This window comes from Macadamia integrifolia, chromosome 13 (genome assembly GCF_013358625.1).
Source record: "Macadamia integrifolia cultivar HAES 741 chromosome 13, SCU_Mint_v3, whole genome shotgun sequence".
Lineage (NCBI taxonomy): Eukaryota > Viridiplantae > Streptophyta > Magnoliopsida > Proteales > Proteaceae > Macadamia > Macadamia integrifolia.
In genome coordinates, this window is record NC_056569.1 from 18,287,331 (window position 1) to 18,311,774 (window position 24,444).

The 24,444-nt window shown below is 39.4% G+C and overlaps 3 protein-coding genes across 3 annotated transcripts; 2 read left to right on the forward strand and 1 right to left on the reverse strand.

Annotated features, from left to right (window-relative positions):
• Nucleotides 1-2,474: 2,474 nt before the first annotated feature.
• LOC122059064 lies at nucleotides 2,475-4,265 on the reverse strand. The gene has a single exon (XM_042621765.1). The coding sequence runs from the start codon at nucleotides 4,263-4,265 to the stop codon at nucleotides 2,475-2,477; it is 1,791 nt and encodes a 596-aa protein (XP_042477699.1).
• A 167-nt stretch (nucleotides 4,266-4,432) lies between these two features.
• On the forward strand, nucleotides 4,433-6,413 carry LOC122059183 (scopoletin 8-hydroxylase-like). Its single transcript, XM_042621864.1, has 3 exons — nucleotides 4,433-4,932; nucleotides 5,381-5,726; nucleotides 6,018-6,413. The coding sequence occupies exons 1-3, from the start codon at nucleotides 4,433-4,435 to the stop codon at nucleotides 6,261-6,263; spliced, it is 1,092 nt and encodes a 363-aa protein (XP_042477798.1). The 3' UTR covers nucleotides 6,264-6,413.
• A 6,546-nt stretch (nucleotides 6,414-12,959) lies between these two features.
• LOC122059065 lies at nucleotides 12,960-17,091 on the forward strand. Its single transcript, XM_042621766.1, has 6 exons — nucleotides 12,960-13,730; nucleotides 13,828-14,869; nucleotides 15,050-15,135; nucleotides 15,304-15,367; nucleotides 15,473-15,748; nucleotides 16,970-17,091. The coding sequence occupies exons 1-6, from the start codon at nucleotides 12,960-12,962 to the stop codon at nucleotides 17,089-17,091; spliced, it is 2,361 nt and encodes a 786-aa protein (XP_042477700.1).
• The last annotated feature ends 7,353 nt before the right edge of the window (nucleotides 17,092-24,444 follow it).

A 24,444-nucleotide genomic window follows, 5' to 3' on the forward strand; every position in this document is an offset into this window, starting at 1 on the left:
GAGAGATGAGGGATGTAGGCCACCAGTAAACTGAAAAACTATGGGTAGGCATTCCAGAGATAACAGTTTTAACCAGTTCCACCCTCCCCGCCATTGACAAGAGCTTGCCTTTCCAACCTGCCAGTCTACTCTTAATCTTGTCCATGATCGGAAACAAGGCCTCCTTCTTAATTCTTCCCTTGAAAATTTCAACTCCCAGATATTTGGTAGGGAAATTACACACCGGGATGCCCAGCATGTCAGAGATGCACTGCTTCCTGGCAAGAGGAATTTTCCCCAGGAAGAGTTTGCTTTTTTCTAAACTCATACATTGGCCTGAAAATTCCTGATATTTAAGCAAAAAATCCTTTAAATTCCTGACATACCTCATAGTGGCATTGGAGAAGATAAAAATATCATCTGCAAAGAGGATATGACTAGGGGTAGGGACGCCTCTTGGACCCTGAAGCGGCTTTAATTTATTCATGTGAATCAAGGACTTAATCCCTCTGGACAAAACCTCTTCCGCAATAATAAATAGTAAAGGAGAGATAGGGTCCCCTTGTCTTAAGCCTCTCTCAACATCAAAGTACCCCTGCGGGCCTCCATTGACCATAATTGATATCTTAGTCGATATCAACATCTGATGCAGCCATGAAACCCATTTCTCAGAGAATCCAAACTTACGAAGCACGAGAAATAGGAAATGCCACGAAATAGTGTCATAAGCTTTTTTAATATCAATTTTAAGGCCAAGACCACCCCCTCTTGTAGAAGCAAACATCATATTAGCAAGCTCTGATGCGAGACTAATGTTCGAATGAATTAATTTCCCTTTTTGAAAAGCCCCTTGTTCTTCCGAAATCAGACGAGGAAGGAACTTTTCAAGTCTCAAAGCCATCACTTTTGATATGATCTTGCAAAAAAAATTCCCCATGCATAAGGGGCGGAAGTTGTCCAGAGAGGAAGCACCTTCCACTTTAGGTATCAGCACCAAAAAATTATTATTTATCCCTCTAGGCATATGACTAGAGCTAAAGAAATGGCGAGTTGCAGAACATACCTCCCTTTCAACAATATTCCAGCATCTCCTAAAAAAAGCTCCTGTAAATCCATCTGGTCCTGGAGAGCTGTCCGGGTCGAGCTCCCATATTGCCTTCTTTATCTCTTCATCACCCGGGATAGAATCCAAGAAAAAAATATCATTTTGTTGAAGAACCGTGGGAATGGGGTCAAGAAGGTCCACATGATCTATAGTAGGGGTGGCTTTGTGAAAATCCTCATAAAATTGCACAATGTACTCTCCCAGCTGTTTGCGACCTTCCACAATGGTCCCATCTTGTTTCTTGAGGCATCTAATGGTATTTCTAATTCTTCTCATTTTTGCAGACAAATGGAAGAATTTAGAATTCCTGTCCCCCTGCTTCATCCATCTGATCTTAGCCTTTTCCGCCCAAAGCTTTTCATGCAAATCCAAGGCTTTAATCAAAGAAGTTTTTGCATCTGCTTCCCTAGCAAAAGAGTGGTCATCTAACCCGTTGGCTTCAATGTCTAACTGCACCTGCTTTAAGTTTTTTTTTGCATCTTCAAGAGCTCTATCAATGTTTGGAAAGGAGGTCTTAGCCCAGATTTTCAAAACTTCTTTTAATTTTTTCAACTTGAGCATGAGGACGAAAATAGGATTCCCCGAAATCCACTCACTCCAAGATGAGTTAACCACAGTTTCAAAATCTGTATGGTCTATCCAAAATTTGTGAAACCGAAAAGGGGCATTAGGCGGTCTCTGAGACAGGGCTGAAGTGACCATAATAGGGGCGTGATCAGAGGCAATTCGATCAAGGACTGTTTGGGCACAATCCTGAAATCGAGATATCCATTCGTCATTACAGAAACTTCTATCCAACACTGCGTGAACATTACCTCTGCGGCGGTTGTTGGACCAAGTAAACTTCAGTCCAGAAGAAGGCACTTGAGCCATTACACAAGCATCAACCATGGCTCCAAATTCAGCTGCCGACCCCATACTGAAGTTGCCCGGCCCTCTCTTCTCATGAGATTGCAAGGTTGCATTAAAATCACCCATAATTACCCATGGAGTAGGGGAGTGAGGAGAATCAGCCAACAACTTCATCCACAAAGTTCTTCTTTCAGCTCTAAAGCTACTTGCATGAACGAAAGATACTTGAGCCGTAATTGAGTCCCATGTAATAGAAACCGAAATATGCTGCTCGGACTCAGCAATAATTGTAGGAATATTTAAATTCTTCTTCCAAACTACCCATAAATTTGGGGCCTTTCCGACCCGAGAATTATGAATAAAATTGCAACAGAAACCCAATCTATTAAAAAATAAATTAGGGAAATTAGTTACCTCGATCATTGGCTCCGCAATGCAAAGAATATCAGGATCCTTTTCTTTCACAAGAACACGTAAGGCGTTCTTACCAGAGGCCTTCTTCATACCCCTGATATTCCAGAATAGCAGCTTCATTATGTCACTTTTTGGTATAGGTCTGATGAGCCGACTTGGATGTCTGCTCCTTTTCTAAAACTTTGCCTTTCCTTGCTGCCGCCTCCTCTGCGCGTAAAGCATTATCAATAGCAGCAACCTCTGGATGGTGAACAAAAGCACGTCCTCCCTCCAGCTGGGTGGGAGGAAGTCCCTTTACAATATGCTCAGCCACCACCCCTTCCTCACCTCTACCGCCTCTACCACCTTTAGTTGATCCTCGACCAGCATGACCTCTATTGTAATTAATATTACGTCGAGGCCTTAAGTTCCAAGCTGCAAAAGATTCCTCCAAATTGTTTCCAACCCTTGGATTAGCATCATCCTTTCGCTGCTCGCTTTCCACAGAGTTAGATTCCCCGTCGGATACCGTATTGATATGGTCCGACCCATATTTGCCATAGATAGCCTCATCCTCCTCTAAAATGGGAGAGTTGCACCTACGGTGATCAATCTCTGCCTCCTCTCCTGGTTCAGATATATGATCCATATCCTCTCCATCCACCGACCCAGATTCCTCATTAAATGTAGACACCAATCCATTACCCTCCATACTGTTAACTGCACCCATACGATTGTGATTTGTTCCCAAATTGGTAGACTTCTCTAAGGGAATAATTATTTCAATATCTCCCTGCCCCTGCACACCTTCCTTAGATGTTGGACTATTGTCCCTAATCTGAGTTCTTAATATGGTAGGAGGCTGTCTCATATGGGTAAGATTTCTACCCAAATTGGAAACAAAACCTTCACCCAAACCACCGCCCTCTGAGCTGGATCTCCGCCCTACACCACCTTCATTCACCATGGTTGCCGCCCCAGTGTCTCGAGCATCCACCTTCTTCTTCTCTTTGCATTGAAACAAAGTATGCCCGATTTTTTTGCAAAAACCACATTTAGCTAACCCATCTTCATATACGATTAACTGTTTAAACCAAAAAATCTCCCCCGTTCCTGGTTGCTTTCTTTCCACCTGAATCTCTTCCACCCTTTTCTCCCCAATTATCACTTCTACCTGAACACGCGCAAAATTCCCCATTGCCGCCGATCTGGTGCGTCTGTCCAGGGCCACAGGTCTACCTGCCCCTTTAGCCATTGTCAACAAGATCTTCTCATGCCAATATTCCAGGGGAAGGCCTGGAAATCTGATCCACACCAGTTTGGTTGGGTTGTTCACCGCATGCACATCAAAATCTGGTTTCCAGCGTTGGAATCGAATCAATTGTCCTCTAACCTTGATTAGGTTCCTTCTCCAAATTGCAGACATATCTCCTTCCAACTCAAACTGAAATAAAATGAAGCCTTTCCCCATAGGAGACAAAGAAATTCTCCCCTTCAAATTCCACCCCTCTCCTGCAGCTTTACGAATATCATTCATAGACATAAATTTGAAGTTTGCCCTACCTATCAAAGCAAACTTGAATTTTTCCAGCCTCTCCTCATATGCCTCCTGCGGGATGATAATCTTAGTGTGCGCCCCAGCATGTATTGGATCCAGCAACTGCTCCACGTCCGGTAAAGCCTTACCCACAACAGTAGAAAAAGTTTTCTTCACACCATCCCCTCTATCTTTCTGATTTCTGCTGTCATCCACCTTAGTACTCAGATCTTCTTTGGCTTGAAACTCAGATTCTTCTCTAACCGCTTCCGATGCATCCTTTAATTTAGGTTTCCAGAAATCAGTAAGGCGAAGTTGCCTGCCCCTATCCGTCGGTCTTCCTCCCCCTGGGTCATGATCCATATCTCTACCATCATCTACCACATTCAAAAACGCCATCGTCTAACTTTTCCTATAGATCACTTGATTACAGATCCTAAGATAAAACCCTAAAAATTAAAAACCTATGAAGGCCTCCTCAGTCTTCACCCATAGCCATCTACCACTCATACATAATACTACAGTTGCACCCACCTTCTACCCCTTCAATTGTAGGCCTTTCCAAAATGGCACCAACATTTGCCGACGGCAACTCGCTGTTTGATTTTGTAGTCCGGCGGGGTAATGGCGTCAAGGTTCTTGTTGATTCTGGCTTGCTGACAGTGCCTAATGAATACATCCAACCTCTAGAAGAAAGAATAAGAAAGGAAGTTGCAGGAACATATCTAGCACAACCTATCGACCTTTCGGAACTTGATGGCCCTAATCATGGAAAAATTATTGAGGCTCTCACAAGGGCTGCGGAAACTATTGGCTTCTTCCAAGTGGTGAACCATGGTGTGCCAGTAGAAGTGCTTGAGGGTCTTGAAGATGCAGCTCACCGGTTCTTTAATCAACCACCAGAGAAGAAAGCAGTTTATCTGAAGGGGTTGAGCCCTACACCCTATGTGACTTATGGTACTAGCTGTCTTACAGAGAAGGATAAGGTCTTGAAATGGATAGATTATTTGAGCATGGTTTATACCTCTGATGATGATGCAATGAAATACTGGCCAGAAGAAGTCAGGTTAGTCTTCCACCTTAAGTTTAAGCAGGTTATTAATTATCCTACCTTGTATAATAATTTTAGGGAAGAGGAGGGAGGGGTGGGAGGGGGCTGAAAGCCCTACTGATCTAGCCCAGGTTTCATGGAATGAGCATGAACAGTATTTTTCATTTTTTTTTTTAAACCAGACTTGCAAAGCAGTGAACCTGGGTGGGCTACAGCAGGAATGGAGACATTTAACAAAGACCCCCTCTCAATAGGGGGAGAATTGGGTTAAAGTGGAAATTGCACACTTCAATGATTCAATCTCTGGACAGGTTTTAAAACTGTGATCTTCACTCACATTGTTAAACTTTCCAATCTGCCCATTTTAGACTTTCCTAAGACTAGAGTTGAAATAACATATATTTATTTTATACTTCATGCCTTTAATCATCATTATCTTGAAATGCAAGCATTTGAATGCTAGGGAAGTTGAACTCCGCTACCTAAAGACAACATCAGAGATGGTGAGAAAGATAATGGGGGTGTTATTTGAGAGCCTTGGAATGAAGCTGGATGATACCATGGCTGATGCATACATTGGTGCAAGATTCTGTAACATGAACTTCTACCCACCATGTCCCAATCCAGACCTAACTGTAGGAGCTGGCCGGCATTCCGACATGGGCACCCTTACAGTGTTGCTACAAGATGGGGTTGGTGGCTTGTATGTTAAAATGAAAGATGGAATAGATGCCGAAAATGAGGGAAAGTGGGTACAGATTCCACCAATCCCAGGAGCTCTGGTGATCAATGTTGGGGATAGCCTTCAGGTATGTAACCATAAGAGCTCTAAAACTCAATACTCAGCACGATTTGAAATGCAATTGAGTCAAATTGACATGTGACTGACCAAGTCAATTTGATGGGTCAATAAGTTAATTAATTACTTTCATAGAGCAACCCAATGCATGAGGCTATGGCTAATGCAATGTGTGGAAGGGGCTAATTGACTATTGTTAACATTCACTACCAGTATTCTAGATCTAGAACACATTGTTCATTACTTTCTCAACTCTCTCTAATTAAGCTTTTCTTTCGTTCTCTTTCATTTGGTGTGCAAGATACTGAGCAATGGCAGATACATGAGTGCAGAACACAGAGTTCGAACAACAAGCACAGAATCGAGAGTTTCATGCCCTATATTTTTTAACCCTCAAGCGACAGTGAAGATTGCACCATTGCCTGATGTGGTTGAGAAGGATGGGATGGCTCATTACAATGAGGTCTTATTTCAAGATTACTTGAGCAACTTTTTGAACAAGGCTCATACAGGGAAGAGGTGTCTTGATTCTGCAAAGATCAGTTAGTCTTCCTAAGTTAAAATGCGTTGAACCCACATCAGTTTGGATTTCCATTCCCTTTTCCTGGTGAATTATTCTCAAGTTTTTGGTGTTTCTCCTTTTCCCTTGTGTGACACAACAGTCTTTATGCCTCAAGTAAAATTAAACTTATTATATATAGACAACTTGTTCACATTGTTTGCGTCCCAGCCATAGTTAGTAAAGTCGCATATTAAATGCATATTCAAACCTTTAATTGAAAAAAAAAATTGTTTAAAAAGAATTTTTTTCTTCAGTATATTTCTATAGATACAGTAAAAACACGATTTTTTACAATATTGTATATTAAACACGTATAATTTGTGTTAAATGTATTACATTTTAAAGTTCGTTGCTTTTTAAAAAAAATAATAAATAAATAAAACCTAAAAATAAAGTGAACACATTTCAGGTGTTCACATTCTATCTCCAATAGAGTTAAATATCTTTCACTATGTTAGAGAGAGAGAAAGAGATGTGGGGTCGGCACCCAGGGGAACAAGTCGTGGGATCGAATCCTGTCATACGCATTGTGTGAGTATGTGTGTGTGTGTGTGTTTTCATTGTTTATTCTGAATCCACCCATAGGTTGCCCAGATGGTTAGGGCGAACTGGGGATTGTGTGGATTAGGTGCACGGTCTCTAGTTCGATTCCTCATCTGTGCATCTGCGATTTAAGTGGAGATCATAGCGGTGGATTGCTGTGCTAGTCTCCCCGAGGATTAGTCGATGTGCACGTAAGTTGGCCCGGACACCTTTGGTTAACAAAAAAAAAAAAAAAAAAAAAAAAAGAGTAAAGGCGATGATACTATATCAAAATCTATTACCAAATAAAATAAAGTGATAATGGAGGCTAGTTTTTTGGGAAATTTATATCCTCCTTCCCTTGCATTTGTCCTTATTATATCTATTCTCTCGTGTTTCGTTTATTACATGTAAACCCACCCAACCTAACACCGTGAGAGGCTTTTGAGGATCAATCCATTAAGTGGAGCCTTATTTCAATTAATACTCACTTTGCCCTTCTTTCATGTTTGTCATCAACCTTCCTTCCAATGAACGGGGAAGGGAAACCTCTCACACTTTGAAAGAGATCACCAATACCTATCTTCTTGGGCGATGAAAGGCACCAATCTTCTCCAGCAAGAAAAGGGTTGTGTGCCTCTCGATTTATGCCCAAACCACTCTCTTTTAGTCTCAATTTTTCTCTTTGCGTCTTTATCGTCTTCTTGACGCCCTTCTTCGCTCGATTGATTCACACCCACAAGTAATTACAGTGATAAGCTAAACCGATTACAAATCCCAAAACCGAAATTAACCCACAAAGAAGGCCATGAGATGAACGGCCCTAAAACAGTGGGAGACCTTGGCAAGAACTTGGTGGAACTCGAAATTGGATATGTGTGTCCATCAAACCTGGTTTATTGATAAGACTGTTTAATTTCATTTATGCATGTCATTTATTTATTGGTTGGACTTGTAAGTTGTTCCATGGGTTTTCATCTAAAATTATTCTTGGCTAGGGATAGGAGTGGAAATCCTGTTCATATGGTCGTTACATTGTATGTTACCAGGGATGTGATTCCAATATATAAAGGTAAACACACATACTGTGAACCTATAAAAAAGAATTTGATGAGAATCTCGGCCAGTTGTGTGAAAATGAGATTCATACCCGTCACTTGACCTTTGACCTGAGAGATCCTATTTGTTGCAATGTTGTATCATGTGTTTGGGTTCCTACCAATACCCAGATGGTCCTAGGATTGCCATTTGAGATTGAATTCAAACATTCGAGACAACATTTCCAATCCTAAAATCACTAAATCGTATTTTTTCAATTAACTGAATTAATCCAAGGGGATGAGTTCTTTCAATTGAACAAGGCGATTGTGGAACTTGCAAGGAAACCCAATGTTTCCGATTTCTGCCCCTCACTAAGATGGCTTGACCCACAGGGCAAAAGAAGGGCTATGGAACAGAAACAGAGAGGGGCTTTGGAGATTGTTGCTGGCCTTGTCAAGGACAGAATTCGAGAACAGAGCTTGAACCAAGATTACAAGAAGGATTTCCTTGGTGCCTCATCAGAATTTCAAGGAAACAGGGAAGACGATGATGTAAGCCCACAATAATACGAGAATCAGATCTCAATAAAATGATATTCTTGAGAGATTACTCCCAAAATGCAGCAACTCCACCACCACCTCTCCTTTCAATTCCATGGAAGTCTTGATCTCCTCCATCATCTTCAAACCGATTTCACACCGGAAAGCCTCAAAACTAGAGATTATCTTGGGGCTAAAGAAGTGTCTGGGTAGCTGAGAATCTGAGATTCTCCTAAGTTCCTCCCAATACTGTTCAAATGGAACGAAACCCATGGCTCTGTGAAACAGAAGCTCGTAGGCAGATTCTTTAACAGGTTGATCCACAAAGGCGAACTGCTGAGAATCTCTTTTGCAGTTTCAGGTCGGCTTGAGATGAGGAGAGATAAGAGAAGGGAAGGGATTTTCAATAAGGACAAATGTGAGGAAAGATTAATGTAAATTTCTTTCTTTTTTTTTTTTTTTTTTTTTGTAATAATAGACTAGTCGATTGGATTGTGGATCTAGTCCTCGAAAATGATTCTCCTACCACTAAAAATAAAAATCAATTAAAAGAAAAGAGAGATTAATTAGAGTCCAAGTGTGGATCAAACACCATACGTAAATCATTCTTATACGAGTATCTGATCTGAACTCAATTTATTGGGGGTGGATGTGAATTTCATTTTACGATCCACTTTCGTGTATCATGTAGAGATTATTTAATGGTTGGACTTTTACATTTTTATTTTCTATTCTTGGTAGGAGGAATTTTACACAATTGGTTTAGGAAACTCAACCCATTAAAGAATTATAAAAACTTATCAATCATTAAGAGAGCTATTCAATCGTCGGTTGATAATCCTTCACAGTAGTGAGGGAAGCAAGGGTGTAAACACCTAGGCATCATTTGATAACATTTCCGTTATTTCTGTGTCTAGAAACAGCAGAAACGGTTTTTTCACGTTTTTAAAAATAAAAACGAATTTTTTGGTGTTTGATAAACCTATTTCTCGAAACGTTTTATGTAGACATAATGCCATTAAGGCTCCGTTTGATATCATTTCTATTTCAGAAACGATGTTTCGTGTCAAAAGCAAAAATTTAAGTTTCTGTGTCAAAATGTTATTTTAAAACGAAAAAAGGATGTTTGGTGGGTAGAAATCGTCTGAAATTCCCATCTCGTACAATTCTATACAATTCCACCCTAAACGGCTGACACGTGTAAATATTTTATATCTACGGTTCAGATTAATCCACCCTAATACAATGTTAATCAACCATAATACAACCATAATACAATCTGAATCGTAGATATAGAATATTTACACGTGTCAGCCATTTAGGGTGGAATTGCATGGAATTGTACAAGATGAGAATTTCAGACGATTTCTAGTGAATCTGTTTAAATGACAGTTTCGAAACCCCAAGGATGTAAACTCAAATGTTCTAAGATCAGAGACCAAATCAGACAGAGGAAATTAAACTCTCATCAAGAAAGAATTAAAATCTGGATTGCAAATAAATCATTAATTCACAGAAACAAATAACAAAAGACCTCACAATCTTTAATCAAAATTTCTGCAACTTCAAGCATATGGATTCCAACAAGCAACAAGAAGCCGATCGAAAACCCTAACTGTAGCAACAAATGGTGTTTTAAGATCCAAATCTGAATCATAGTGTGTACTTGAAGCTGATGAACGACGAAGAATAGGGCGGCAACGACGTCTCTCTTCTCTGCGACAAATCAGGTTTTTCTGCTTTGAAAAAAAAAAAAAAAAATAAGGGCAATATGAGGTTGAAGAACAGAGAAGAGGGTAGAAGGAAAATATGAGATGCAGGGCGGCAACATTACATGTTGTGAAGAGAGCCAAGGGCGGCAGCGGCGTCTCTCCGAGTTTGAGAGGACTGGTTGCGTTTGGAAGTCGACGGCCGTGACTGAAGAGAAGGAACTAAGATCGATCTGAAGTCGACGGACGTGACTGAAGTCGACCGTCGACAGCCGTGATCTGAAGTCGACGGCCGTGACTTTGGGAACCAGATTGAAGAGGATCGAAGATCGAGAATCGAAATTACACAGTAGAAATCTCAAATCGATCTGAAGTCGACGGCCGTGACTGTTGAGAAGGAACGAACTCTGCCTGAAAACGAAGTGAATCGGTTGCTGGTTGCTGGTTGCGGTTTCTATTTAAAGATGAAGAAGACGAATGAGAGGATTCTCAGGAGCTTCGATTACGGACTTGAACAACATTTTTAGGAGATCTGCAGACTCTGCCACCACCGAGGGAGACTCGAACAACATTTTTAGGAGAACCGTCCCAAAACTGGGGATCGGAGACCGACGGAGATCGACGGAGATCTGGTGACCGACGGAGATCTGGTGACCCTGAGAGAGATCGGAGACCGACGGAGATCTGGTGACTCTGACACCACTGACGGAGAGACTGAGACCGACGGAGACTGAGACCGACGGAGATCTGGTGACTCTGCCACCACCGACGGAGATCTGGAAATTCTGCCATCAAACGAAATTGCAGCTTCTGCTCTTTGATCAGCTTCAACTGCAGACTCCCTTCGGGTTCGATCGGGTATTCTAAGTCAGGGGAAAAGCAGGGAAAGATCTCTGAGAGTCTGAGGAAGTGACTCGGATCTTCTTGAGGATTTTGTGAGAAAAATTTGGAAAAATCACAGCATCGGTTAGGAGTTCTCAGGGAAGGTTCTGCACTTCTACCCCATCGATTCCTCTCGGCTTGACTTAATTTTTCCAGATCTAAGTTTTATGAAGGGTAGGAATCAGAATGTCTGAGAGCCCTTTCACAGTCACAGGGGATGGTCCAGGAGGTGGCTTCCCGCCGGAAAGGGGAAGGCAACTCCGGTTAACAGACTTTTGGAAGGCTCATCCTCCAATGGAGAAGGCGGTTTTGGATGGAGGAAAGGAGCCTTCTGCTGCTGCAAATAAATCTTTCGCCTCCATTGTTGGTTCTGATACCGAAGCTTCTGCAAAAGTGACCGTCTCAACTGATCAAATTCCACACAAATCTTATGCGAATGTGGTAGGCTCAAACATACCTATGGTGGATGAACTGCCCGACCCTGTTCATGCAGGGAATTCGACCAAGGTGATCATTCCCCAGGAGGCTTATGAGGATAGATTACTAAAATATCGATTTGCCCTGATAGGCAGAATCAATTTTCGTTTTCTTTCCCTGGATGATGTTCGCAGAGAAGCCCGTGAATTTTGGAAATTGAAAGGTAAAGTGAAGATGATACCAATGGGTAAGGGCTTCACGATCTTCCAATTTGAGTCTGAGCTTGACATGGCCCAGATGTGGAAGCGAAGCCCTGTGAAGATTGGAGGTCAACTCGTTCGGTTTCAAAGATGGCGTCCAGATTTTAACATCCATGAAAAATTGATCAATAAGGTCCTGGTTTGGGTGCGTTTTCCAGATCTTCCTCTGGAATATTGGCATGAAAAGGTATTATTGACAATGGCCAAGGCAGTAGGGAGGCCAGTTGGTCTCGATCAACGCACCAAAAGCGTTATATACGGAAATTATGCTCGTGTTCTAGTGGAAATGGAAGTGGGGGTTCCAAGGCTGGAGGAAATCCAAGTGGAACGCAAACAGCCTGGGACTCAAATTTTGTTCTGGTTCAAGCAGCAGTTGATATACGAGGATTCATTGGGCAAATGCGGTTTCTGCAAAAAACTGGGGCACCAAGTTCACGCCTGCCAAGAAAAGAAGGCCTATGACGAGCGGCAGAATGCTCGAGCCAATGCAGAGATACCAGGGGCGGTGTATGAAGAAGACAGAGTCAACTCGGGAACGAATAACTCACCGGTTTGCATCAACACTTCTTTGGAAAGAAGGGACCACGATCTTGTGATTTCAAATTCAAAAAGTGTGAACAATGATGGAGTAATGGCGGGGGCTTGTCTTCCTCTTAATTCTCTGCCTCAGTTACCAAATGTGGAAGAAGGTGAGATTTTAATTGATTTGAATTCTCCATCTCACAATTCAATTATTCCTATTTTGGAAAATCTGGAAACGGCTCAGGAGGGGGAGATTTTAAATAAGGAAGCTCATGATAGTGAGGAAATACAGTCGGAATCTTCTGATTCAGATAAGGAGGTGTTATTTTCTGATGATGAGGTGGGCCGGTCTGATGAGGAGTCTTCCTCTGAATCTGAGCAGGAATCAAACCGGGATATGGTTAAGGAAGGAGAACCGAACCAGTTGGGTTCAGTTTTAATCACTGGACCGTTGGAGCTTCAGCAGCAGGTGAACAAGGCTATGGCATCCTCCTCTCAGGGTGGGGTGAGGTCTTCTGCTCGTCACACAAGGACAGGGGTGTCCCTAGGTAGTTCTCGAGGAGGTCTGACAGGCAGGGGGGGTCGTGCAGTGATGAATAGGGAGTATACTGCCCCATTGCAGCTCCCTTTGAGTAGGAAGGAGATTGCTCGGATGGGAGTTCAAGTGGTCGACAAGGCAGCAGAGATGATTGAGAAAGGAATTGACGCAGGGGAGAAAAAGAAAAAGAAAAAGAAAGGTGGTGGTCAGACCTTGAGGTCGGACAAGTCTAACGGAACATCTTTTTAATTATGCGGATTTTTTATTGGAATATCCGAGGTGTTCGAAAGGCAGCGGCTTCTAGAGCGTTGCATATTTTTCTTCGTGATCACTCCCCTGATGTGGTGTGTATTGCAGAGCCCATGGTGGATTCTTTTTCTTTCCCTGCTCGTTTTTTTAATCGACTGGGATTCATGTCTGAATTTATCCATAACTCCCGTCTTGAAAAAGTGCCAAACCTATGGGTAGTCTGGAAAAATTCTCTTGCGAGGCCTGTGGTGGTTCAGTCTTCAGAGCAGATGATTTCAGTTTCTATGCAATGGAATGGTCAGCGGGTTGTGGTTTCTGTGATTCATGCTTCGTGTTTCAGGGCAGAGCGTAGGAATCTTTGGGTGGAGATGGGCATTGTGGCTGCCCTGTTCTGTCCATGGGTTGTTTTGGGGGACTTTAATGCCACACTATATTCCCATGAGAAGAGGGGTCCTGGTAGATTCAATGTGGGTTCCGCGGCAGAATTCCAGGCCATGGTGGATGCTTGTGATTTGATTAGCTCTCCTTCCCAAGGATCCAATTTTACCTGGACAAACAATAGATGTAGAGGACATGTGGCGGCAAGGCTTGACAGAAGTTTTTTCAATGCTCAATGGTTGGACGTTTTTGGTGATTGTGGTCAGAAGGTGCTCCATAGATCAATTTCAGATCATGCTCCAATCCTTTTTTCCTCAGCAGCGATTCCTAAGCCTCGAAATGCCCCTTTCAGACTTCATCGTTTTTGGATGAAAGAGGAATCCTTTGTGGACCTGGTGAGGGATGTGTGGTCTAGGGAGGTTAGGGGTGGTCCCATTGGCAGGCTGGCATATAAATTAAGTGAAGAGTGCTCTAAAAGGGTGGGCAAGACAGACTTTCCCTAACTTCGATGTAGCTCTTAAAGATGCTACTGCAGAAGTGGAGGAAGTCCAGCGAACTATTGACCAGATAGGGATGTCTGATGAGTTATACTCCAGAGAAGCAGAGGCGAAATCTAAGCTCTTGAAAGCAGTGGAGATGCACGAAAAGCTTTGGGCTGAAAAAGCTCGCTGCAATTGGGCGAAACTTGGAGACCGTAACTCAAAATTTTTTCATCTATCGGTTAAGGTGCGACGTATAAAAAACAGCATTCGTGCTTTGAAAAAACAAGATGGTACAATGGTCTCTGAGCCGCTGCAGATGGCAGAATATGTGTCATTTTTTTTTGAAAATTTTCATAAAGCGGACCATTGCATAGATCATATGGAGCTGTTGCAGGTGATTCCTAATGAGGTGAATAGCGAGGACTCTTCCATATTAGAAACTATTCCTGCCAGAGAAGAGATTAAGAAGGTGGTATGGGGGTTGGATCCAGATAGCTCTCCTGGTCCTGATGGGTTCCCAGGTGCTTTCTTTAAACAGTGTTGGGAGATAGTGGGTGACGATTTTTGTGGGGCTGTGATTGCTTTCTTCCGCGGTGGGAAGCTTCCGAATGGGGTAAATAACAGTTTTGTGACGCTAATTCCAAAGGTGGAGGGAGCGGTCTCTCTGGATAAATTTCGCCCCATCTGCATGGCAAACTTTTTCTGTAAAGTCCTATCAAAGATCATGGCTGAGAGGTTATCTTGCCTTCTTCCTCGATTGGTGTCAGATGAGCAAGGGGCGTTCCAGAAAGGTAAGATTATTTCATCTAATATTGGATTAGCCTCTGAGCTTACTAATTTATTACATACATCTGTCAGAGGGGGTGGCATGGGTATTAAGATTGACGTGCAGAAAGCCTATGACACATTGTCATGGGATTTTCTTTTTGCGGTCTTGAAAAAATTTGGCTTTTCGGATGTTTGGTTAGCTTGGATTCATGAAATTTTGGTTTCTTCTAGAATTTCAGTTTTATTGAATGGTGGTCCAGTGGGTTTCTTTGGAGTTGAGAAAGGTTTGCGACAAGGGGATCCGCTATCTCCTATGCTTTTTATTTTGGCAGAAGAAGTGTTGTGCAGGGGTCTAAATGGTCTATTAAAGGAAGGAAAACTGAAGGCGCTTCCTGGTCCTAGAGGTGCTACTGTCCCCAATCATCTGCTTTTCGCGGATGATATTTTTATCTTCATGAACGCAGGAGCAAAACATGTTAGATGTCTGAGAGAATTCCTGATTAATTACCAAGAATTTTCTGGCCAAAAAATAAGCTTGGAGAAGAGTAAGGTTTTTTTTTGCAAAGTCGCCCCTCACAGGAAGAGGTATATTTCTGATTTGCTGGGTATCCCAATTTGCTCTCTTCCGACGAAGTACCTTGGGGTTGAGATCTTCAAGGGCGCTGTCAAGAAGGATAGGATGCTTCCTCTTATGGATAAAATTAAATCTCGTTTACAGGGATGGCAAGGCAAACTCCTTTCAATGGCTGGTCGTGCAGAGCTCATTCGGTCTGTGATCTTAGGTATGCCTATTCATAATTTTTCCATTTATTGGTGGCCTGAATCGGTGATTAAAACGGTGGAACGCTGGATTAGGAATTTCCTATGGTCTGGGGATATTTCCACAGTGAAGAAAATCACTGTGAAATGGGAAGAGATATGCCGACCTAAGGAGGAAGGGGGTTTAGGTATCAGGCGATTGAGGGATGTCAACTGTGCAGTGATTAGCAAACTTGTGTGGCAAATGAAGCATGAAGGATCTGCTTTTAGTTCCTTTTTGCGGGCTAGATTTGTGAATGAAGGTGGAGACCTCAAGAAGAGTTATAGAGCATCTTCAGTGTTTAAAGGAATTGCGAAGATGTGGAATTTTGTATCTCTATCTGAGCGGTGGATGGTGGGTACAGGTGAGGACATATTTTTTTGGAAGGATCGATGGATAGGTCCTTTGTCTATTGCTGAGCTCTCCCCCCTCCCTTTGTCCCATTTTTCCTATAGCAATTGCAGAGTGGTAGATTTTATTGAAGATGGTAAGTGGTGTTTTCCCCCTATTCAGTCTGAATTTTTAAAAGATATATTCAAAGCTATAGGGAATATATCTTTGCCACAGGGTCAGAAAGACCGATGCTGCTGGTCTCTATCCTCCTTAGGAGCTTTCTCCACTAAATCGGCCTGGGAAGCATTGAGAAAGGTTTCTCCTAAAGTGGGCTGGGCAAAAATGGTGTGGAGCTCGGTTTTGATCCCCCACCAATCAGTTTTTGGCTGGAGACTTATACATGGAAAGCTTCCTTGTGATGACAAGGTAAAAAGAAAAGGAGTGCTGCTCCCTTCTAGGTGTGAGGTGTGCAATAAGGCTGAGGAGTCTATAAATCACTTGTTCTTGAAATGTGATGGAGCTGTCTACATTTGGAGGGCGTTTGCTGAAGTATTTGGTTTTCATTGGTCCTATCAAGGGAATGATTTTTTAGCGCATGTTTCATGGTGGACTCAAAAATCCAAATCCATTGGACTGTCTCAATTGTGGATGGCTGGTTTGATTCTTGTTCCATACTTTATTTGGATGGAAAGGAATTCGAGAAGATTTAGGGGTCTCCATCGATCTTATGGTCAAGTCTTTCATACAATAATGGAGGAAATTAGAAGACGTGGCCCAGGAAAAAAAGACAGAATAAAATCTCGACTAGATTCTGAGAGATGCTTGAAGCTTAATATAGAGGTGCCAAGAAGGAAGATTAAAGGGGTGCAAGAAATTTTCTGGCTGCCTCCGATGGATGGATGGTGGAAGCTAAATTGTGATGGCTCGTCCTTGGGTAATCCAGGGAATGCTGGAGCAGGTGGCATTATAAGGGACAGCAAGTGCCAGATTGTAGCGATTTATAGCTCCTATTTAGGAATAGCTTCAAATTTCCATGCTGAATTTCAAGCTTTAATTGAAGGAATTGAGAGAGCAAGAGAGCTGAATTGTGCATCTCTGTGGATTGAATGTGATTCGGGCGCTGTGGTGCTCATGTTTCAAAGGGGCTGGGTCCCGTGGTTTGTTTGGCAAAGGTGGTCTTCCCTTATTTCTTATCTCGGTGGTATAAGATGGAAAATCACTCATTGTTATCGAGAGGCAAACCCTATAGCAGATTTCCTGGCGCAGATGGCTGCTAAGAAGGAAGCATCTACATCAGTGGTGGCATGGCCTCCTGAGGTGCTTGACTTCATGGCTGAGGATGCGATGGGCAGATCGCGATTCAGATTTTATTAGTTTTTCTTTTTCTGTTATTTGGCCTAGCACCTATCTTTCCGCTGATGGCAATGCCGTAGGTGGGGATGGGTTCTAGGTGGGGTGATTTCTGGTTTTTTTTTGTTTTTCTTTGGATCCTCTTTTTATGGATCTTCTTTGTAAAGTTTCTTCTTTTTTCCCTTTTCTCTTAATATGAATGACCCTTTAGAAAAAAAAAAGTGGGCTTTTCAAAACAGATTAGCCACTGAGTCACAGTGCTTGTAGTATATGAGATATAGTTGTAAAAGAAATTCATGTTCATAATTGAAAGCATTAGCCACTGAGTCACCGTGCTTGTACTATATGAGAGATAGTTGTAAAAGAAATTCATGTTCATAATTGAAAGCATTCTTGGCGGGGAGAAAGATGCTCTTAATAGCCAAAAACTATGGAAAGAGAGAGCATGAGCTATCTCACAGGGTCGGTTGTTGCTGTGAGATGCTCTTAATTAAGGATTCAGTTATCCGTATTGATATCGGTATTAGTTTCGGTTGATATCCATTCAATATTGATTTAGGATTGACTGTATCAATCTGAATTGTTACTCTTATCTTTGATTAAAAATAATAATAATAATAAGTTTTTTCTTTTTTTTTCTTTTTTTGGTGATAATTTTACCCCTAGTACCAATACAATACCTTTTCAATTTGACCAGGTATCGAGATTGGTCTCAATCAATACCAATATGATATGATCGACACGATTTATCCGATACCAATACCTAAAACCATGCTCACCATAGACTTCAACCTCTCCTTTTATAGATAAAGCTAGAAGGGTCAAATTACCCTTTTACCCGTTAATGGTCCAAAATATATATATATATATATATATAGGTCAGGCATACGAATGGGCTAAGGAAAAAAAATTAATTATTTGTTTAGTGTTTATCCTGAGGTTTAAAAACCACAATCTAATAAGAGATCTGCCTCCATTGATCTTGTATTGAATTGGATTAAAATTGGCAAAAACCCTTGAAAATAGAATTGGATAAAAGAATAAATATGTTTGATTTTTTTTCAGAGTTTTTTTTTTTTTTCAAAACTATTGTAGATTTTGCTATAAGTCATAAGTTTTGTTGATTTTCAGTTATTTTATCAAGAGTTAGAAGTGGAAATATGAAAATTAAAATATATTCATAATAGATTAAAAAGAAGATTTAAGAATGAGAAATATTTGATGGAACATAAGTATTTTGGTTTTTTTTTTTTTTTTTTTTGGCAGAATCAATATCCCAGTGCCCGGAGGTGTTGGTTTTACCTATAAAAAATAAATTCAAATAGCTGTGTCTGTCTGAATCTCATAAAGAGTCAAGGTATTTTCTTTAGATCTAACTTACTAGATTTGATTTTTATTTATTAATTTTAATGAATAATTTTAATCGAACGTTTCAATTTTGGCTGGAAAGATTTACGATCCCCTAAAATAAACACAACTAGTGTGTGCATTCATAATAGATTAAAAAACGAAGGTTTAAGAATGAGACGTTTTTCATTCTACCAAACAATAAAAGAGTCAATTGACTACAACAAAATCACCTGATTGCGACAATTGTAATTGAATTCTTTGAACTATGTGTAGGTCATAACAAAAGTCAAATATTGATATAACGCATGTTAATTCATTTTTTAAAATGTTTTATTACTGAAATATTAAAATTTTCTCTTATTACATGAGTAGGGGAAAAAAATCCTCCCAATCCACGGCTAAGAGGATGTAAGGTGCACGGTTGTACATTCATGTGTTGGGATGCATGTTCAAGTTTTTCTAATCGTCAAATTCTTGATTCCAACATGTTAAAGAAGAGCTAGATCCAAGAAAAAGAAAAGAGAAAGAAAACTACATAGGATCAATTCACCCTAATCCTCTCAATTTCCTAGGTTGCCATTGAACTTCAAAATATTCTTACGAAATTGCCTATGGGGATAATTATTTACTAGGAAGAGATTTTGTGCATAATATTGGTGCATAGTGCATGATTAAGCACACTATCATTGGATGAGGTTAATAGAAAAGGTGCACCATATGCCCTCATCCTTTATCCAACGGTTGTGCGCATGGCTGTGCATCATACATGTTCGTGCATAAAATCTTTTGTCTTATTTATTTTTTACTTTAAACAGCATTTAAGGATATTTAGAAAATGGATTCATCATCATCACCCTTAAATGGTACCATACTTAGCATGATAGGTCATATTTAAAACAAATCTTATTGTAATTGATATTAGGGAGAGGGTATCCTAAAAGACAACATGGCCCCTACTCACATCAACACAGAGGCTAATGAAAGCATTTGTAGAAGCATTGAAATGGACTGAAATTCCACCTTTCATGAGGGTCCCAAGTGTGGTTGGTCACAGGGGTCACACTCTCTTTTAAGCATCTTTTGCCTTTGATAATGTCAATAAGAAAGAGGATCAAGTTTTCTTGTGCCCATGGTGAATGAGAACAATGAGACTTGAGATGCGTGTGTGGAGTAAAGATAGGAATTGAGATCCAGATCCAACCCGACCAACTCTGACACCAATTGACTTTAAGGAATAAATTAAAATGGGTCATGTACCAACTAGCTAGTTTTCCACACATAAGTAATCTCTTGTACTGGATTAACGTATTCTTCGCTAACGTAATGTCTGACTTTGACTAAGAAACTTTGGAGTGACTTTTGCAGAAATATTAGTTAGGTTGGTTTGAAAGAACCAAAGAAAATATTGCTGCCAGCCTCCACTAATTTTGATTGAAACAGATTGAAGAATTAGCTAAATAAGGTCAGACTTTTAAGCAAAATGGGTAACCATGAAAGCTGACTGATCACCTTTCAACTTGTTATTAGATAATAAAGAATAGATCAAGTTTTCTAAAGGCTACAGTGAATAGGAATTTAATCATTGAATTGATTTTAGATGCACGATAGGTATTAAGGGAGTATTTTGGGAAGATTCTAAAACCCTATAGGGGCTTGTGAACCTTAGGATTGAATGATAAACCTTACTGTGCGGTGAAAGAAAACTTCTCTCTTTTATTTTTGTATAAAAATGAAGTAGCCTATAAGTTAGCTTAGTTGGTTCTCGGTTTCTCTAAGATGTTGTTTTGGTAGACATCTTTCCCAAAGGATATGCTCTCTATTATTTATACTTTTGGCCCCACAGAGGATGTATAAATCTTAACCCTTTGGGAACTCTTGCTTTGTACGACATATAAGGGAATTTTAAAAAAGAAAAATATATGAATTCATTGTCACCCTTTAAAGTAGTATCCCAGTTTCTTTTTCCATATATACTAGAAAAATAATGGCCTCTTGTATCGCATGAGTTATATAACAATTGCTAATATTAATAAAAATATATTTAGTTCATTTAGAAAGAGTTTCATAAATGATGTACTCCCATTGTGCCATGTGGACAAATGATATAACTATTATGACTAGATAAAGTGGACATGTCTAGATCAGCCATGTATTGAATTTAAAGTAATCCAATCATAGCTTGTGTATTGGCATGAATCTCAATGTATTTTTATACACATTTTGAGGACATCAACCATTACCATAGAGAGAGGGTTTGAGAATGGAATTGGGATCTGAATCCGATCTAGCTTTTCAAGATTTTTTTTCTTTTTTAGCTAGCCTACATGTACGTTGAATTCATTTGTGCCATACTCTCTGGTGGATAGGGACCAACGTTGGATCAATGAGCTATACTTATCACTAACCACTAACTTATTTATTATTATATTATAAAAGATGGGGATAGGAGGGCCAAACCTTTGACCTTCCTTAGGGTTATGTTAGTGCCTGGCCCAGAGCTGAAAGCTCATCCCACAAAATATGTATTTTTTTTTTAAATATTAACACTATTAAATACAAATAAGATATATATGATTTTTATGCATACTTTTTTGAACAATATGTTTAGAAAATTTGGATCAATGAGCTATACTTATCACTAACCACTAACTTATTTATGTTAGCTTTTCATTGTTTTAGTCTTATTGAGTTAGTGTATTTCTGGTGAATTTGTATTATAAAAATTTTCTCAAGTGATCTACACTTGTCTTTCTACTTATAAATAGACTGTGTCATAATTATCTCCCAGGATGCGTTTGGTAGCCAAGAAAAGAAAAGAAAAGAAATGATAAGAAAAGAGAAAAAGTATGTATGTTTGACTATCATTAGAAGAGAAGAAAATAAAAGTCTTTTGTATTTTCTTATGTTTTCTTGTGTATCTGCCAAGAGGTTTTTTTTTTTTTTTTTTTTTTGGGAGGGGGGGGTTGGGCGCTGCAAAATAGAACTTCACCATTCCCAATATGAATTTTGAAATTCAAAAAATAAAAAATCTTCTCTTGGTTTAGGACATGCCAAGCACAAATAGAACTTCTTAAACCAAGAAAATTGTACTTTTTTTTCTCTTCTTTTCTTTTCTTCTCTTGGCTACCCAACACAACCTTTGTGAAAGTGACAACGGTTGAACGTAGGACTGTGTACAACCCATGGATAAGATCTTAGTCAAAAAAAAAAAAATTTGTTGTAAATAAAAATCTATTATATTTAAACAAAAAAAAAATTATAGAGATAATGAATTTTGGGGAAGAAGAACCCTAGATTATCTCATAATCGGATTTTTCAAAATACTATTTTGGATATCCGCCTAAGAATTTTGTATACATTAATATTTTTAACAAAGATTTTCAAAATTTTCTTTGATTTTTAATTTTGAGTTAAGGTTTAGGTAGCCTCCATTTACACTAACTTCATCGGTGGTGCATCATTTCCCAAAAAATAAAATTCAGATTTTTTTTTTCAAAGCTTATAATTATTAAATACAAGCAAGAAATGTTTTTGAAAGACCTCTTACTAGGGGTGTCAATCGGTCGGTCCGGCACAGTTTCGGTCTGGGTTGAGTCGGTTTCGGTGTGGGAAAGTTGAAACCGAAACTGAACCAATAAGGAAATTCCAGTTTCGGTTTGGTTTCGGTTTCGGTGCGGTTTGGTTTCTAGTTTGTCTTCGGTTTCTTAAATCGATTTGTAACCGGGTTGGTTTTGGTTTTTGGTCCAGTTTGGATTCGACTTTCCATACAAATGTTTACAAAACTATGCAAATTTTGATTTTTTTTTAATGAATTTTGGAGTGTTTCGGTTTCTTACTGGTTTGGTTTCAGTTTCGGTCCGGGTTTTGAGCTGGTTTCGGTTTGGTTTTAGGTTCATCCGGTTTCCGGTGCGGTTCGATTTGGTTTGGTTTTGGGGTTGCAATACTCCAAACCGAACCGACCCAATAAGGCTTCGGTTCGTTTCGGTCCGTGTTGTTATCGATTCAATCCGACCAATTTTACCGATTCGGTTTAAGAATTGACACCCCTACCTCTTACCATGGCTATGTCTTCAATGAAAACCATGGCTCTGTTTTCAATGAAAACTTTGAATGTCAATGGTTGATGCATTTAAATTAAATTGTGATCTAAGTTTTCCACACAACAGTAATATCCTATTGAATTTTTTAATCTAAAGATAATATTCTGAGCTAGGTTTGAAAACTTGGGAGTGGACCCTTGAAATTTGACTAGCCTCTATGACTCCATGAAAATTCATGCCATAGATGAGTGGCTTTGAATTTATCAAATTTAAATAATATTAAAAACAAAGAAGATCTACTTCTTTACATGTAATTAATAATTAGTTAGTAATCAAAACTTAGATAATAAAAAATAAAATTAAACATAAAGATATATATATATATATATATATATATAATTAGATAGTAGCCCATGCTTAGATAAGTATTGGAAAAACTTTGACGAATATATAGTAAAAAAAAAAAAAGATAATATCATTATCATATTCCCATGTCAAAGAGAATGTAATATACGATAGAATTAGATATTTTATTTGACTTCTGAAATGTTCACATGAAGTGCTGAATTGATTCAATCCCAAATCCCTAAAGACGACTAATGGCAGGAGACCCATGACACCCTCAGGAATGCATTTAAGAGTATAATAATATATGACAATCCAATCTACTGTACGTTTAAATTAATATAAAATGGGCTATATTTATTATTATTATTATTATTATTATTATTATTATTATTATTATTATTATTTCTAATGGGACAATTGAATTCACCCTCAATTTTATAGATTTGTAGGAGTCAATTGTGGGAGGCCGCAGCCTATTGCTCAACCAATAAGGAATGACAGTGAGTTTATTTGGGAAGCACCTGGTCTTGCCCTATATGTCGAAGAGTAAATAGTATGATTTCTGCATGTTGCACGTTGACCTTTAACAATAATAAACAAATTTCTTCATCACCTGAAAGAAAATTTATTTGATTAGGTTCTTTTGTTTCTTTATGCATTTCTCATCTCTTATCTTAATAGTTGAGGTCTGGGTTTGATGGCCATTAAAGCTGTAAGAGGGAGTGTAAAACTAAACTCTTTACTTTTCTTTTTTAGCTAAGATAGATAAAGAGTCTAACCCTCATTTTTCCTGCTTCTTATATGGGATGAAATCCTTATTCTAACCCTCCAAATTAAAAATAAAAAAAATAAATAAATATGTAATTGTCGAGGTACGATGTCTTGTATTCTACTGCTTGTAAAGTAGACTGATTTCGTTAAGAAACCGAAAGCTTTAAGATCTGAAAGAGTTGACCTACTTTACACATTATCATAGTATCATAGTATTCTTCTTCAAATAAATTGATTGCTAAACCTATCTATAATTTACCCCAACAATTTGTTATCGCTTCAAAGAATTCTGCTAGTAATACATTTATTTCTAAGAATTTATTTCTTACAAGAAGATTCAAAAAAAACAAATAAAAAAAAGGTTACAAATAGATTCATTCATGGAAGAAAGAACCCTGCTGCCAACTTGCGTGGCTCTATACCCAGGCCCCAGACTCTCCCATCATTTATTTACCACACAAGAACATATATATAATAATTAAGATCTAATACAATAGAGATTTATTGGGATGATAGTACATAAGTATTGGTGAATGGTGGTGACTGTACGTGCAGCTGATGCTACACTCTACGTAATTTGAGATGAACACCTTGTTGTGGACGAAGTGTAATAATGTTGGCAGGAGTATGAGTATAGGATGGAGAGAGCTCAAATGTGAAACGTTGTAGAATAGTTGCCAAACCCAACTTTGTTTCAACCATGGCAAATTGTTGCCCAATGCATATCCGATGGCCACCACCAAATGGGAAGAATAAAAATTGATTGTTTGTAGCTTTAGCAACTCCTTCTGAGAATCTCTCTGGTTTGAACTCATCTACATCTTTACCCCAGAATTCACTAGAATGATGAAAAAGGACCGTAGGTATT